At 37.1% G+C, this 15581-nt stretch overlaps 1 protein-coding gene across 5 annotated transcripts in view; it reads right to left on the minus strand.

Moving 5' to 3' along the window:
- The window catches only part of LOC126887050 (glutamic acid-rich protein), a 141821-nt gene that overhangs the window by 55607 nt on the left and 70633 nt on the right, over positions 1 to 15581 (minus strand). For 3 of the 5 annotated variants that reach the window (XM_050654372.1, XM_050654370.1, XM_050654368.1), the window contains one exon: positions 9193 to 9293. In XM_050654372.1, coding sequence (XP_050510329.1) covers positions 9193 to 9293 — 101 coding nt within the window. Of the gene's footprint in view, positions 1 to 3475; positions 3556 to 9192; positions 9294 to 15581 lie in introns of all 5 variants that reach the window. The other 2 variants (XM_050654369.1, XM_050654371.1) reach the window with 1 other exon arrangement.

Below are 15581 nucleotides of genomic sequence, written 5' to 3' on the forward strand. Positions count from 1 at the left end.
TTCATGACGGCGATGGTCTGCGAGGTACCTGGTGCCCAGGGTGGAGCACTTCGCCTGGAGTTTTAGGTTATAATCATTCAAAATCAGTCAATAAGTATTATGCAGGGGTTTTGGGGGTAGCTGAGCACGAATTTCATGTCGGCGATGATCTCGAAGGTGTCTGGTCCCTACGGTGACCACATCAGTCAATAACCACTATTCGGGGGGTTTTGGTGGTCGCTAGGCACGAATTTCATGACGACGATGGTCACCGATGTACCTGGTGATCAAGGTGGAACTCGTCGCCTGGAGTTTTATGTTATAATCATTCAAAATCAGTCAATAACCATTACTCGGCGGTTTTGGGCGTCGCTGAAAATAAATATTTCATTTTCATTAAATCATGTACCTCGGAGAGCATCTCTCTCTCTTGTCGTTTCCCCATTACTGAGGATCGTGATTCCTTCCAATATTCCTAACAATGTTTCTCCATTGGCCTCTATCTTCAGCTGCTCTAAGAGCTTTGCAGAATGAGTTTCCAGCTGAATTCTTTATTTGGTCGGACCATTTAGCTGGTGATCGTCATCTTGATCTTCTCCCCGGGACGTTTTCAGAAACAATTAATCTCTCCAAACTGTCGTCACCTCTGCGAATCACGTGACCAAAGAATTGCAGTACAGTAATCCCTATTCAACCGCGGGGGTTACGTTCCGAAGAGAGAGGTGCGGTTGGTGAAACCGTGGTTGGCGAGGGATCCACGATCCAAAGAAGAATATGACATAATCCCAATTTGGATACGTATATTAGTACATAGAAATAAATATGATGAAATTGCCTATCTGTGAAATATGTATTATCATATCAACAAAAATAAAGACGCTGAGATCAGCGTCTACATTCGCGGGTATTTTAAACCTTCTGAACTATAAACTAATTGCCGTAGTATTACTACTAAGAACAAGCGCCAGTGGTGTATCATGAGTAATTTAACGCGACTGGTCAAATTATAAAAAATATATAAAAATAATAAAACATTCTCATTAAAGATTCAACAGATATCGCAACCGCGGATAAGTGAAACCGCGGTTGATGAGTCCGCGGATAATGAGGGATTACGCAGAAATATTGTGGACAGCCTTTTTTTAATCTTGAGTTGGTTTAGAATGGAAATGTTTGTCCTATGAGCTGTCCAAGGTATGCGCAGCATTCTTCTCCAGCACCACATCTCAAAAGCATCAATTTTTTGGCGCTCGCATGCGCGAAGAGTCCAAGTCTCTGCTCCGTTTAGAAATATTGAGAATACAAGGGCATTCACCAGTCTCATCTTGATATTTTGAGAGATAGATCTGTCTTTCCAAAATTTAGTTAGGCGACTCATCGCATTTTTTGCCATACCAATACGTCTCCGAACTTCTGCTTCACAGTTACCATCTTTAGTTATACTAGTCCCGAGATAGACAAAGGTGTTTACTATCTGGTATTCTTGTAACATGTTAGTCAGTTGAGTAGTGTCGAATCTGTCGACCACCATTATTTTTGTCTTAGCTTTATTGATTTTTAGAACTACTTTAGCTTTCGTACTCAACTCTTCGCAGGAGATCAAACATTTCTTGCTCATTTGCTGCTATAAGTGTAGTATCATCAACAAATCTTAAATTGGAGATTTTCCTACCAGCTACTGTTACTCCACCGGCACATCCTTCTACAACCATCCTCATGACATGTTCACCATAAATGTTAAATAAGTCAGGTGACAACACGCATCCTTATCTAACACCTCTCTCGGTCTTGAATTGGTTTGAGAACTTATGATCTAGTCGTACTGTCGCTATGTTGGACTGGTACAGATTTTTAATAAGTGTCACCAGGCCAGGTGCATTGGTGCGCCCATTTCTATTAAAATTGACCACAGATTTATCCAGCTTACACAATCAAATGTCTTTTGGTAGTCAACGAAGCATATAATCATAGGTACTTGAAATTATCTAGACCTTTCAATGAGTTGTCTCAGGTTCAGGATTTGTTCCTTTGTAACTTTACCCTTTACAAACCCCGCTTGTTCCCGAGGTATTTGGTAATGTAGATAGGTTTTTAATCTGTTTTTGATGATGTGTAATAAGATTTTACTAGCATGTGTTATTAGTGACAGTGTGCGGTAGTTTTCACATCTGATATTAGTTCCTTTTTTGTGTAGCGGGATATAAATTGAGGTATACCAATCAGATGGAGAGCATAGTCGTCATGAAATTCGCGCTCAGCGACCAGCAAAACACCCGAGTAGTGGTTATTGACTGATTTTGATTATAACATAAAACTCTAGGCGATGAGTTCCACCGTACGGGCCAGACACCTCCGAGACCATCGCCGGCATAAAATTCGTGTTCAGCGACCACCAAAATCCTCCAAGTAATGGTTATTGACTAATTTTGAATGATTATAACGCAAATCCCCAGGCGACGAGTTCCACCATGGGCACCAGATACCACGTAGACCATCGCAGTCATGAAATTCGTGCTCAGCGACCACCAAAACCCCCCGAGTAATGGTTATTGACTGATTTTGATTAAAACATAAAACTCCAGACGAGTTCCACCACAGGCACCAGATACCTCCGAGATCATCGCCGACATGAAATTCGTGCTCAGCGACCACCAAAACCCCTTGACTAATGGTTATTGACTGATTTTGAATGATTATAACCTAAATCTCGAGGCGACGAGTTCCACCCTGGGCACTAGGTACCTCGGAGACCATCGCCGTCATGGTCATGAAGTTCGTGCTCAGCGACCCCCAAAACCCCCCGAGTAATGGTTATCGACTGATTTTGAATGATTATAACATAAAACTCTAGGCGACGATTTTCACCTGAGTCCATTGCCGAGATAAAATTCGTGTTCAACGACTTCCAAAACGTATAAAAATTGAACTCATTTCCGTCAGTACGGAAATGAGTTGAACTCTTCGAGATGCACTTTGAATGCATTTTTCTTGTGGAAATTTTTATCTGCCGGAGATCAATTTAGTTCACAAACTTTCCTGACACTCTCCTGAATCGAATGCTGCAGGACGATTAATCTTACAGCAGAAATTCCTAGGTTTTTAGCGCTTCGTTGCTTCGCCAAGTGGGAATAGTCCATTACACTTTTTTTTTTGAAGATTGTTTCAACTAATGTGAGTTATTTCTCACGATTCATCGTAGGTTAAATTGAAATTTATTCCTTTAATAATATTAATATTTTAAGTTTTTTAAATATTTATGAACTGAATGTTTAATACATTTTTATCTACATTTATTATATTACATTTATTTACATACTGAATATACAGTGCTACTAACTGATCAAGAAATTTAGTACAGCAATATGTAATGTATTTCTGGTAAGATTCCTCTCTACACCAGAAATTTCATTAATACAGCTTATTTGTTTTTTTACATCGATATCATCAACAAACTTTAAAAATATCAAAATCATCAACGTTGGCGACACCTAATTACCTGTATAACCTCACTAGCCTTACGACGAGATGACAGCTCCAAATCTACTTCGTCCAATAGCGCTGACATAGCGTTTACAACTACGAATAGAGAATTGATACACTCTACTTACTCCAATAATTCACTTTGTGTTGAATTAAAAACATCAATTGTTTAACTATAACAAATCCATATTCAAGAAAAAATGGGACAATAGTACTGTGCGCGATTAAGTATTTGATTTGGATGAAGCATTTCTTCAAGATAGTATTTGCTCGACAAGTTTACTGACATGGATAAGCGTTAACCATAAACGGATATCTACATCTATATTCTAAAGTTAGAATTTAAGATTTGCTGATGATATTACACTTATACCAGCAAATGAACAAGAAATGCAAAGTGATAGACAGCTTCCATTATCACCGGATCTAGTACAACTAACAATAGCAACTGCTATGTAGAAGTTGATGACTTTGAAATGTAGTGACAGAAAAGAATGTTGCGCATACTTTGGAGAGCTCGTCGGACAAATGTTTCCATTCTTAACCAATTTGACATTAAAAAAGGCTGTCCACAACATGTTTGCAGCGAATTCTTCAGTTCTTTGGTCTTGTGGTTTGCCCATCCTGAGGTGGGTCAAAGGACACAACGGAAATAAAGGCAACTGAATTGCTGACCAGTTAGCTAGAAAGGCAGCAGGCCTAAGACTCTTAGGACCTGGTGATCTTTTTGGCTGGTCAACTGCAACAATCGCGGAAATTGAAAAATGTCATTTCTACACGCAAACCGTGAAAAGATGGGAAGAAAGGCCAGGATGTAGACTTGCCAAGGTAACACTAAGGGCCAAACCAGACGGGCCACTCTGCAGTGCTACTCTGTGGATCCACAGAGGGGCTGAAACAGGCGATTTTCTAGCGCCGGCGACTACGCTGCGAAGTGGATCGTTTAGAAGGGTGCGGTGTTTAATTTAATGGGTGAGAAAAAACAGTAGGTTTAATCAACTGATTAAAAACTTGCCGGCTAATATTTTTTTAAAAAAGTGTGTTCTTCAAAATCAGTGTTTGTAATGTCCATAGTTTTAAATATTTTATAAAATTTCAACGCTTTTGAAAAAATACCAATAAGCTCCATAAATGGAATTAAGAAGAACCAGACAAAAACAGCTATATCACAGAAAGAAGCACATAAAATTCAACCAGTATATCTGGTATCCTACACGCGTAAAATAGTTTGATACAACCTGACAACTTAGTGAAAGTGAAAAACATGTTAGCTTGCAACCCCCTTTTAACTGATATTTTATCGTTTGGTTTTCAACAACAAACAATAAAACCTTTTTTGACCTAGGATGGGACCCCACTATTTAACATAAATAAACAAACAAGATTATAAGTATCTGTTTTGTTCAATTCAAATGCATCCAATGTATAATAAAATGTAAATATAAATAGAGAACACATTGCTTATGGGATTTATTCTTTTCGATAGGGCTACCTTCTTTAAAATCAGAAACAAATAATTCAAAGATGCCGTCCCATGCTTTTCCTTTTAATGCCCTATAAATATGCCCTCGGGTTTTTGTATCTCATATAACCGGTCTGTTTTGCACTTCAATCAAAAACCGTTCCGAATCGAAATTCATTTTAGGTGCTCACCCTAGAAACTCTCGTAAACATCTGCGGCAGCTACAAAAGTGGTCCGTCTGAATGGCGTTTGCCACTAGTAGACGCCACTAGCAGGGAGGCTCGGCGACTGTGGCTGGCCACAGTAGGTCGTCTGGGGTGCGACGTCCACTTCACATAAGAACCCCACGGTAAATCATTGGAAGCTGCTTTGTGGATCCACAGAGTAGCTCTGCAGAGTGGCCCGTCTGGTTTGGGAGTAAGGAACCTTGGGAAGTCAGCATCAGAAAAGTACTTGAGAATGACCAGGAAAAACCTACGTTTGACAGTTGGTTTTTTAACGGGCCATTGTCAACTAAGAAAAAACTTCCACACACTGGGGCTAGTAGACACACATATGTGCAGGAACTGTGAACGAAATGACGAAACTGTCGAGCATATCCTATGTGAATGTCCGGAGTTACTACCAGGTGTGTTCTTCACCTACCAGCATAGGGGAGATGTTCCCTGGTGATTTGTCCGCCTTCCTGGAAATGGCAGGATGGATAATGAGCTAAGGACGACAACCCTCCTGGGAGGATGCTCAATGGTCAATTCTGGCCTAAGTGCTGTGGGACTTGACCCTCCTCACTCTACAGATATAGATACAGGCGTGGTATGTAAAGGTGATGATAATTTAGAGAGATTAATTGTTTCCGGAAACATTCCGGGGAGAAGACCAAACGGACAGTAACCAACCAAATGGTCCACCCAAATTCAGAATTCAGATAATCCTAGACCAGTTATAACCTTGTGCAACATAAACAACACAGCTCTGGAACTGTGGTCCTACGATAGTAGCAAAAAACAGAAAAAGCTATAGTTTAGACGCGAAAGAAGCATAGTAAACGACAAAGAAGGTGAATCGTGCTATTTCGTCTGCATGGTATAGATGAATTTTTTATTCTGATTAACTGTCTCACTAGACTTGACGATTACTTTATTTTTATTTCAACGTGTTTGACAGTATTGCTGTTTTTCACTGAATATGGATAAATTATAGTAAAACCATTAACTTAATTAACATGATATAAAGATTCTTAACGTTTAAGATAATATTTGTAAACCTGGCTAACGATATATTGGGTAATACAACATATACTTAATATAAACGCTATATAAAAACTCTTCAAATAATTTCTTTTTTCAGGGATGTGAAAAAGAGTACATTCAACAAACTGCGATTTTTTTCTTAATGTGTCAATCCTATTGAAAACTGAATATGATAAAGTTTCTCCATTTCTTTTTTTGCAACTTATATGCATGACTTCTTGGCAACTAGCCAAGCAACTCTTCCCAAGCTGTTTTTCATATACTTCGAATAATTCTTTAGATTGTTTTTCTCCATTATGATTCCAATAATGTTGTTCCTACGTCTTAGGAGCACAAAGGTTTTCTATTTGCTATTAGACAAGCCGAAAACGGCGGGTTCGTTGGGAAAAATTTTTCTCATGAGATTTTTTTGCATAATCACATTCGTGAGACATCCCAGAATAAGGTTCAAGAAGTCGCCCACGTGAAAAGTGGTCCAAATTTTTTTTAACAATTTTTTTTAATCAAATTGCAAAAATCAATATTTTTGGCCTGGACAATTTTTTTCTAGATTTTTTGGACCATTCTGGATAAAAAAGGTCTCTTATAATTTTTCTCTAAAGTTGATCGTTTTCGAGTTATAAGCAATTTAAAATTGAAAAAAAAAAAAACGAAAAATGGCGATTTTCAAGGCTTAATAACTCGGTTAAAAGTTATTATTATGAAAGTCAGAAAGTGACTAAATCAAAGTTTATTGCCCCCCCCCCCTACAAGATCCTGAAGAAATTTTTGTCATTATTTTATTACTAAGCTGTTATTTTTAAGTAATAATAATGAGCGCCATGCACGTGTTAGGCGGTCGTAAATACTGAGTGCGAGAGAGATGTCATTCCGGCAGTCCAACTGTGCACATTTAAAGCCGCGTCAACACGATCTAACCGCCCATTGTTATTAATCAAAAATAACAGCTTAGTAATAAATTTATAACACAGATTTCTTCAGGATCATGTAGCAGAGGCTTTAAATTTTGATTTAGTCACTTTCTAACTTTGATAATAATAATTTTTAACCGAGTTATTAAGTCTTAAAAAGGGTCATTTTCGCGTTTTTCAAATTTTAAATTGCTTATAACTCGAAAAAGATCAACTTTAGAGAAAAATTGTAAGAGACCTGTTTTGTCCAGAATGGTCCAAAAAATCTAAAAAAAAAATTTGTACAAGCCAAAAATATTGATCTTTGCTTTTTGATTAAAAAAAATTGTTAAAAAAAATTGAACCACTTTTCACGTGGGCGACTTCTTGAACCTTATTCTAGGATGTCTCACGAATGTGATTATGCAAAAAAATCTCGTGGCAATATTTTTACCAACGGACCCGCCGTTTTCGTCTTGTCTATATAGCTACCGTCAAAGTGGAAAAACACCATGCTCTGAATTTGAGTTTGTAGATACCAGCGCAAATACAGACACCAACAAAGCATTGTGCTCCTGAAGCATATACTGTCCTACACACATATACGCTACAGAAAGCTTTTCTGGAAGATTTATCTAATGGGGTAGCAATTTTTCAATTTTTTTTTTCATCTAATGGCGATTTGTAATTTCTGGTATATTTGACTAAGAAATATGTTTATTTTATCATCTCAGTTCTTATGACTCTTATACAGTGAGGACGTTTAGGTTAGAATAAAATAATTTTCTTGAGAATGAGCGATTTTGGAAATAGATCCCGGAACAGGTCAATTTTTATTTTTAAATTATGATTTTTTGGCAATCATACTAGTAACGTCATCCATCTGGGCGTGATGACGTAATCGATGAGAATAGTTGTATGCTAGCTCATTTGAAAGGTTATTCATTTATCTATTCAGTAATATGGTAATATAAACACTAACATAAATATTACACAGACAGGGTCCAATTTTTTTAAATTAAATTAATTGACACAAAAACAAGAATTTATGTAATTTATTTAATTCAAAATAAGTTTTACTGTTGTCAGAAAACAGAAAAAATGTTTATTTGACAAATAAAAATATTGTTTTTAGCTTCAATTCAATGTTAAAGCCGCCCACATGCCTCTTGTCAGATTGAACGTTTAATTTAAGCGGAAAGCAATGTTTGTTTGTGAAATAACCATTTTTTTATATTTTTGACAGCAGTAAAATATATTTTAAATTAGAAAAAATTATATACATTCTTCTTTCTGTCTCAATTAATTTAATTGAAAAAAAATTGGACACCCTGTATAAATAATTATATTAATGTTTACATCACTGAATAGAGAATTGAATAACCTTTCAAACGAGCTAAAACACAAGCCCTATTCTCATTTAAAAAATCACCTATTACGTCATCACGTCGGAATGGATGACGTCACTAGTATCATAAATATGCCAAAAACTCATAATTTAAAAATAAAAATTGACATATTTCGGGATTTATTCCCAAAATCGCCTATTCTCGAGAAAATAAATTTATTCCAACCTAAACGTCCTCACTGTATAATATATTTCCCTATTCTTTCTTGCTTTGTTTAAGTATAATATGTGGTTTCTCCTCTTGCGATGATATGATATCATTTTATAAACTTTGTCCTATCATCAAGTACATTTGTTTTTAAATATTAGTCTTTTTTCCTTTCAAGTGTCTTTTCATTTTTTTTAGGACTTCATATCCAGTTTAACCATGTGTCTCAGAATTCTTGCCACAAATGCTACAATATTATATTTAAAGGACAATAATGATATAATCAAAACAATTGTACCTATTTAAAAATCCAGGATATTCCTACACTAAAGCTACAATGGAGTTAGTCTTAAAAACCTGGATATTACCTAGTACTTTAATTCTAAGGTACATTGTATAAAAAACTATGAATATCCTATTATACGTTTCTAAATATAGATATAATAAATCCTTAAACTACAGAAGTGTAATGTAGTGGAAAACATAGAAATAGGATACAGCATGCAATAAATAAGCTAAAAGCAAAGCAAAAAGCTGCCGGTAGTGTGAATGAGGAGGGGCCTGCGCAGGCGCACCTGAAATTTTAATGGCACTTTGGCCATCTGTTCAACGATGCGTTCCATGGCCATTTCCGTTTCCCTCAAACGGCGACGCAGTTGGTCCAATTCGTTGTCTCCTGTAGATAGAATACGTCAAGTAGACTATTACGCGTTTCGGCGGGAAATAAAGGGATGTTCCGCAAAATATTTATTTATTTAATTAAAGAAAACATGAATCATGGTGTACGTAGAAATAAAGATACATTTTTAAAATACTGTAATTATATAGATAAGTAATAATAATAATAATATCGTATGGCATTTTTGCCGGGGATATCCTTTCGGATTGTTCCGGCGCCAATTACACTTCTCAACAATTGAAGTGGATATTATGAAAATGTGTATTTTATTTTTTGTTCATAAGGTCAAATAGACAAATGGAGTGATATAAATAAAGATTTATGTTTACTTCGTATTTTCATACAGATGAACCGAAAGAAAGAAATTCTTTAATAAAAAAAATAGAAAATAAACAAAAATTGTAAAATTAACAACCTAAAATTTATATTTCTGCTCAATTTCTAATATCCCGAAAAGAAAAATTAATAGTGTGTGGGTCCACCTCTGTGTCGCCATAGCGCTCTAACTCTATTTGGAAGACCTCTTATTAAATTATTGATGAACTGCTGCGGTATACATTCCCAAATCGCGCGTAATGTATTGGCCAACTGATCTAAGGTTTTGGGCGGTTGAAGGAGCCTGTTTTGTTGCCTAGACATTTCGGCCCAAACATGTTCAATGCAATTCATATCAGGTGAACACGGTGGCCACTCCATTCTTGTAATGCCATGAGCTTCTATACACTCGTTGACAATTCTCACACGGTGAGGGCGAGCATTATCATCAATCAGAACAAACTGTTCGCCTATTGCACCAAAAAATGGAACAACTATTGGTACTATGACTCTGTGTCGATATCGTGTAGCAGTCATTGTCTCATTATTTAAGACGACTAAGTCCGTGCGACCGTCAAAATATATGCCTCCCCACACGCAAACGGATCCACCTCCAAAAAGAGTGGTTGGGACTCTCAGATTTTCATTGTAACGCTGTCCTCTTTCCCTCCACACCACTATTCGGCCGTCATTCGTATACAAACGAAATCTGGACTCGTCAGTAAAGAGACAATTCCTCCAATTTTCGAAATTCCAATGATAGTGTTCCATCGCCCAGCGATATCTGCATGCACGCTGCTCCCTAGTTAGTCGTGGATGGGTAGCGCGCCGTCTAGCCCTTAAATTGGATGCATGTAACCGTCTTCTGACAGTTTGACTGGAAATCGCTCGTCCAGTAGCATGCCTGAAGATACTGTTAATTCTGGAAGCCGTGAATGTTGGGTTTCTTCTTGCCGTCAGAACTACAAAACGGTCTTGCCGACGAGTTGTAGATCGTTCTCTTCCTCCTCCATGCCTGTATGTTGCAGATCCAGTTGCTACATACCGATTCCATGCACGACTTATCACACTTTGAGACACATTTAGCCTCATAGCAACCTCTTGTTGAGTTATGCCTTGTTGGATCCAACGAACTAATTGCTCGAGCTGCACTAGTTCTAAACGTCTTTGCGGCATAATGTTTTTATGATAAATAGATTTCTTGACTTATTGACAACTGGTAAAGCCAATACAAGCACTTTTATACGAATGATATATTCATGTTTGGAAAAACATTTCTCTCTTTGTACGAGATAAGGGCCGATAAGAATAGGGAGAAAAAACCACATGCAAAAAATATTGGCAATAAATATAGCATATAGAGTATAGTACAGACAATTATTTTAAAAATAGTTATATATGTTAATTTTACAAATTTTAAAATTATCCACTTCAATTGTTGAGTAGTGTATATCTTTAACCCTGTTTCAAGTAACTAGTGTCGATGTACACTAGCCCAGGAGGACCGACCGCTTAACGTACTCTCCGAGGCACGGTGAACAGCTCGTATCATTTTTAGAAATGAAAATGGATTGTCTGTGCCGGAGCTCTGGCTTATGAGGCCAGTATCATGCCGCTGCGCTACGGCTGTTCACATATAGATTCAGGTATAGATAAGTAACAGTAAACAAAAGTCAGTACAAAACTAAACAAAAGTCAATACATTTCAAAGAACCTTGCCATATGTGAGACATTCTTCTGCTTCTAATGGCGCTACAACCCTTTGTGAGTTTTGGCCTGGTTAACAATGTTCTTCCATTCGGATATCCCCTGTCGGATACTTCCCTTCGCCAGTGCCTGATGTTCATGGTTTTAATATCCCCCTGTACGTCGTCTATCCATCTTTTACGGGGCCTTCCTCTTGTTCTATTTCCTTAGGGCTTCCATCTCTGGATTACTTTCACAGTTCGATTATCTGGCATTATTTTTAAGTGACTAATCCAGCTTAGTCTTTGAGACTTTACAAATCGAACAATATCTGCGCTCTGCATTAGTTCATCCAGCTCGTAGTTCATTTTAATTCTCCACGAACCATCGCTGCAATGTGTTGGTCCAAATATATTCCTTAGTATTTTGCGCTCAAATATTCTCAGTTGATTTTCATCAGTGGTTGAAAGGGTCCACGCTTCACATCCATATGTGACCACTGGTCTAATAACTGTTTTGTAGATTCTAAGCTTAGACTCACGAGTCAGTAACGTACTTTTCATTAAGACTTTGTATGCAATAAACACTTATTACCGCTAAGAATTCGTGCTTGTATTTCTTGACTGGTGTTGTTGTCATTATTGTTGTTGTTGTTGTCATATGTATGACATTAGTGTCAGTTTATGGCTTTCTTTTGCGTCGAAAAGACTTTCGACTCGGGACCACCAATCCGGTACCTTTGAGTACCTGCTTCCCGGTCCAAGATAGAGTCAGAGTCAACTTCAGTACGAATCCAGAGCTCTGTGCGACAAATACATAGTTCGTAAGCTGGTTTCCTCGAAAGCGACACCGACAAACCGCGACCGCAGCACTGCGACGAATTACGTCAGATTACGGTGAAAAATTCAAGGTTATTCACTGCGGCAATGGAATGTGCAAACTCAGCAAGCGGTGGCTTCCAACGCATCCTTGGAAACCACCGGTATTATTTTGCATGGTACAGTTTTTTATGACGTCATTCATCGCAGTGTCACGGTCGCAGCCTGTCGGTACCGCTCTCGAGGAAACCAGCGCTTAAGCGAACGGCTCCACGAGCGATAAGTTTACGCCAGCAGTAGCCGTAAAACGAACTTAAGGTTCCGCGGAACGGAATAGGAATAGCCGAACTGAACCGACTACGCACAAGTCCTGTAGTCGGTTCAGTTCAGCTATTCCTATTCCGTTCCGCGGAACCTTAAGGGTCGTTTAAACACAGCGATAAATCAAACAACTTATCAAGGTCAATCGAGTTGTTGCAACTTATCATTGTGTGTAAACGGTGCATCGCACAACTTATCAAAGTTGGAGTTGGGTTGAAGGTGGTATCGCATTGAATCGCAGCGTCTAAACAGCGTTTCAACTTGTCATCACAACTAGTTGCTGTGACTTATCGTTGTGTTTAAACGACGCTTAAAGTTCGCTTTACGGCTACTGCTGGCGTAAACTTGTCGCTCGTGGAACCGTTCGCTAAGTCGACGAATCCATGACGACGAGATGTAGCGTCTTCGCCACGAGTATCATCCAAGAATACAATGATGAGACCTCATAATTGCGAAGAGTATGCTCGAACATATCCTCTGTGATATAAGAGAAAATTGAATTATATAAAATTTTAATGATTTAAGGACGTAGGCGCAAAATTTTGCGACAATGTGTTTTAAATGGATCCTAAGTGTTCGGGCCCGATTTCACCAACGATACCTAAACAGTTGCCTTATTAAGTAATTCTTATCGATAAGAACTTCCTAAGTCAATACCTAAAAACAATAGCGTTTCATAACTAAACGAACTGCTTATCTAGGAAATAATTCTTTCCTACGTATTAATTCGGGTACGTTTGAACTATTTTTGATAAATAAAAAGAAGAATAAGATGACATTTCCTTACTTTTTCGATTATTTGTCATTATTGTTTGTTTACCAATTTGGTTTTATTCAGTTTTGTACTGTTATAGTTATTTTATTTAGTACTTGGTTATTTGTGAATTAAGTTTGTATATAATAAATATAGTCTTGTATGTTATTTGTGTATGTACAGTGAAATGGAGGAAAAGAAAAGAGTTGTAAACACATAGGACGAAAAATTAAAGTTAGTTGAATTGTCATTAACGAAATAATTAAAAAAAATAATATGTTGAAAATTGCTTTTTATTATTAATTTTTAATGACACACTTTTAGTGATATCATGAATGGGTTTTTAAAACACAACACTAGTTTATTAGGTAGTAGGTAGACTACATAATTTTGTCAATAGACCTGTAAAGAACTCCAAATGATTTTCTATATTTTCCATCACATATTATATTATTAATATAAAAGATAATACAAAATTACAACTAATATACCTAATATTACAGAATAACAGAAAAATTAAGGTAAGAAGCAAATTATTGACAAACGTCACAAGTACATTAGTCAAAATTGTAAAAATATAACCTACTGTCAACGTTGCATAGAGGCTCTTTACTGGAATCAAACAGCTGTCGTCAAGGTGGACAATGAAACAACGCAAGCTCAAAAAATTCTCAGAGGGGTAAGACAGGGATGCATTCTCTCCCCACTACTGTTCAATCTATATTCAGAAAGTATCTTCCAGGAAGCTCTTGAGGAATGCGAAAGCGGCATCAAAGTGAATGGTACCTGGGTCAATAATATACGATATGCGGATGATTCGGTCTTAATAGCAGACAATATAGAAGACCTCCAAAACCTTCTTAATAAAATTGGAGAGCATAGCGAGAACATGGGACTTAGCATCAACATAAAAAAGACAAAGTTCCTTATAATCAGCCGTCAATTATGTCAACATCAAAATGCAAGACTAGCATATAACAACCAAGATGTAGAGCGCGTAAGAAAGTTTAAGTACCTGGGAACCTGGCTATGTGAAGACTGGATGTCGGATATGGAAATTAAATGTCGGATAGAAAGAGCCAGAAGTGCATTCATGAAATTCAGAAACGTCTTTACGAACTCTGACTTTGACCTAGACCTAAGATTAAGATTCACAAAATGCTATATATGGTCGGTGCTCCTATATGGCATGGAAGGATGGACTTTAAAAATAAACACAATGAATAAGCTAGAGGCATTTGAGATGTGGATCTATCGACGAATCCTTAAAGTTCCCTGGACCGCAAGAATAACAAATGAAGAATTCCTGAGAAGAATTGGTACAGAACGACAACTGATGTGCACAATTAAACAGAGAAAAACGGCATACCTGGGACACATAATTAGAAATGAAAGATATCAGTTTCTGCAAACCTTAATTGAAGGAAAGATCGAAGGAAGAAGGGGAGTGGGCAGGAAGAAAATGTCATGGCTCCGTAATGTCAAACAATGGACAGGACTAAAAAACATAGGAGACCTAATACATACTGCAAGGGATAGAGAAAAATGGTCAAACGTGATCGCGAACATCCATTAGTGGATTGCATAAGAAGAAGAAGAAGTCAACGATAAGTAATACCTAAAGTTTAGGGAGATCGAAAACCGTATCCTAACGTAAGGTAATGCTTAACCGGTTTAGGCAATTCTTATCGTATGGTGAAATCCGTTTTAGAGTTAGGAAGTACCTAAACCCACTTAGGTAATTCTTAAATATTTAGGTATCGTTGGTGAAATCGGGCATAAGAAAACTAATAAATATTTTTCAAATATTTAAACGCAGAATGAAAGATTACATTATTACCGAGGGCCGAAAGTCCCTTAGAATAACCAAAAAGTTTCTTTTGAATGAGATATTTGAAATTAAAATCACATCAAATTTACTCTTTTTTTCCACCCCTGTAACTTATTAAAATAAACCTTATAGAAGTTTTCAGAGACTTTTGGCCCTCGATAATAAAGTAATCGTTTCGTAAGGATTCGAAAAAAATGAATGCATTTACAACACATTGGCGCGAAATTTTGCGCCTACGCCCTTAACAAATGATTTTTAGTGGATTTTTTAAGTTGACTTATTTGAACGATTCATTGTCACATTTAAAAATAGTTATTGTTATCATTATTAAGCGGAACATCCCTGAGAGGTTCTTATTTCCCCTCCTGCACTACACCAGACAGATAATGAAAAGTATGATTCATGACACGGTGGTACATTTATTTTGATAAAAAAATTGCAAAAATGTAAGTTTTTGAAAATATTATATAGGTTGACGAACTGTGCTATCTTGCTGAGTTTCTTGTGATTGTTCCTGTGCGCGTGTGATTGGACGTGGTCTTGTTCGCCAATTTAATCTC

This window comes from Diabrotica virgifera, chromosome 6 (genome assembly GCF_917563875.1).
Source record: "Diabrotica virgifera virgifera chromosome 6, PGI_DIABVI_V3a".
In the NCBI taxonomy this organism is placed as follows: domain Eukaryota; kingdom Metazoa; phylum Arthropoda; class Insecta; order Coleoptera; family Chrysomelidae; genus Diabrotica; species Diabrotica virgifera.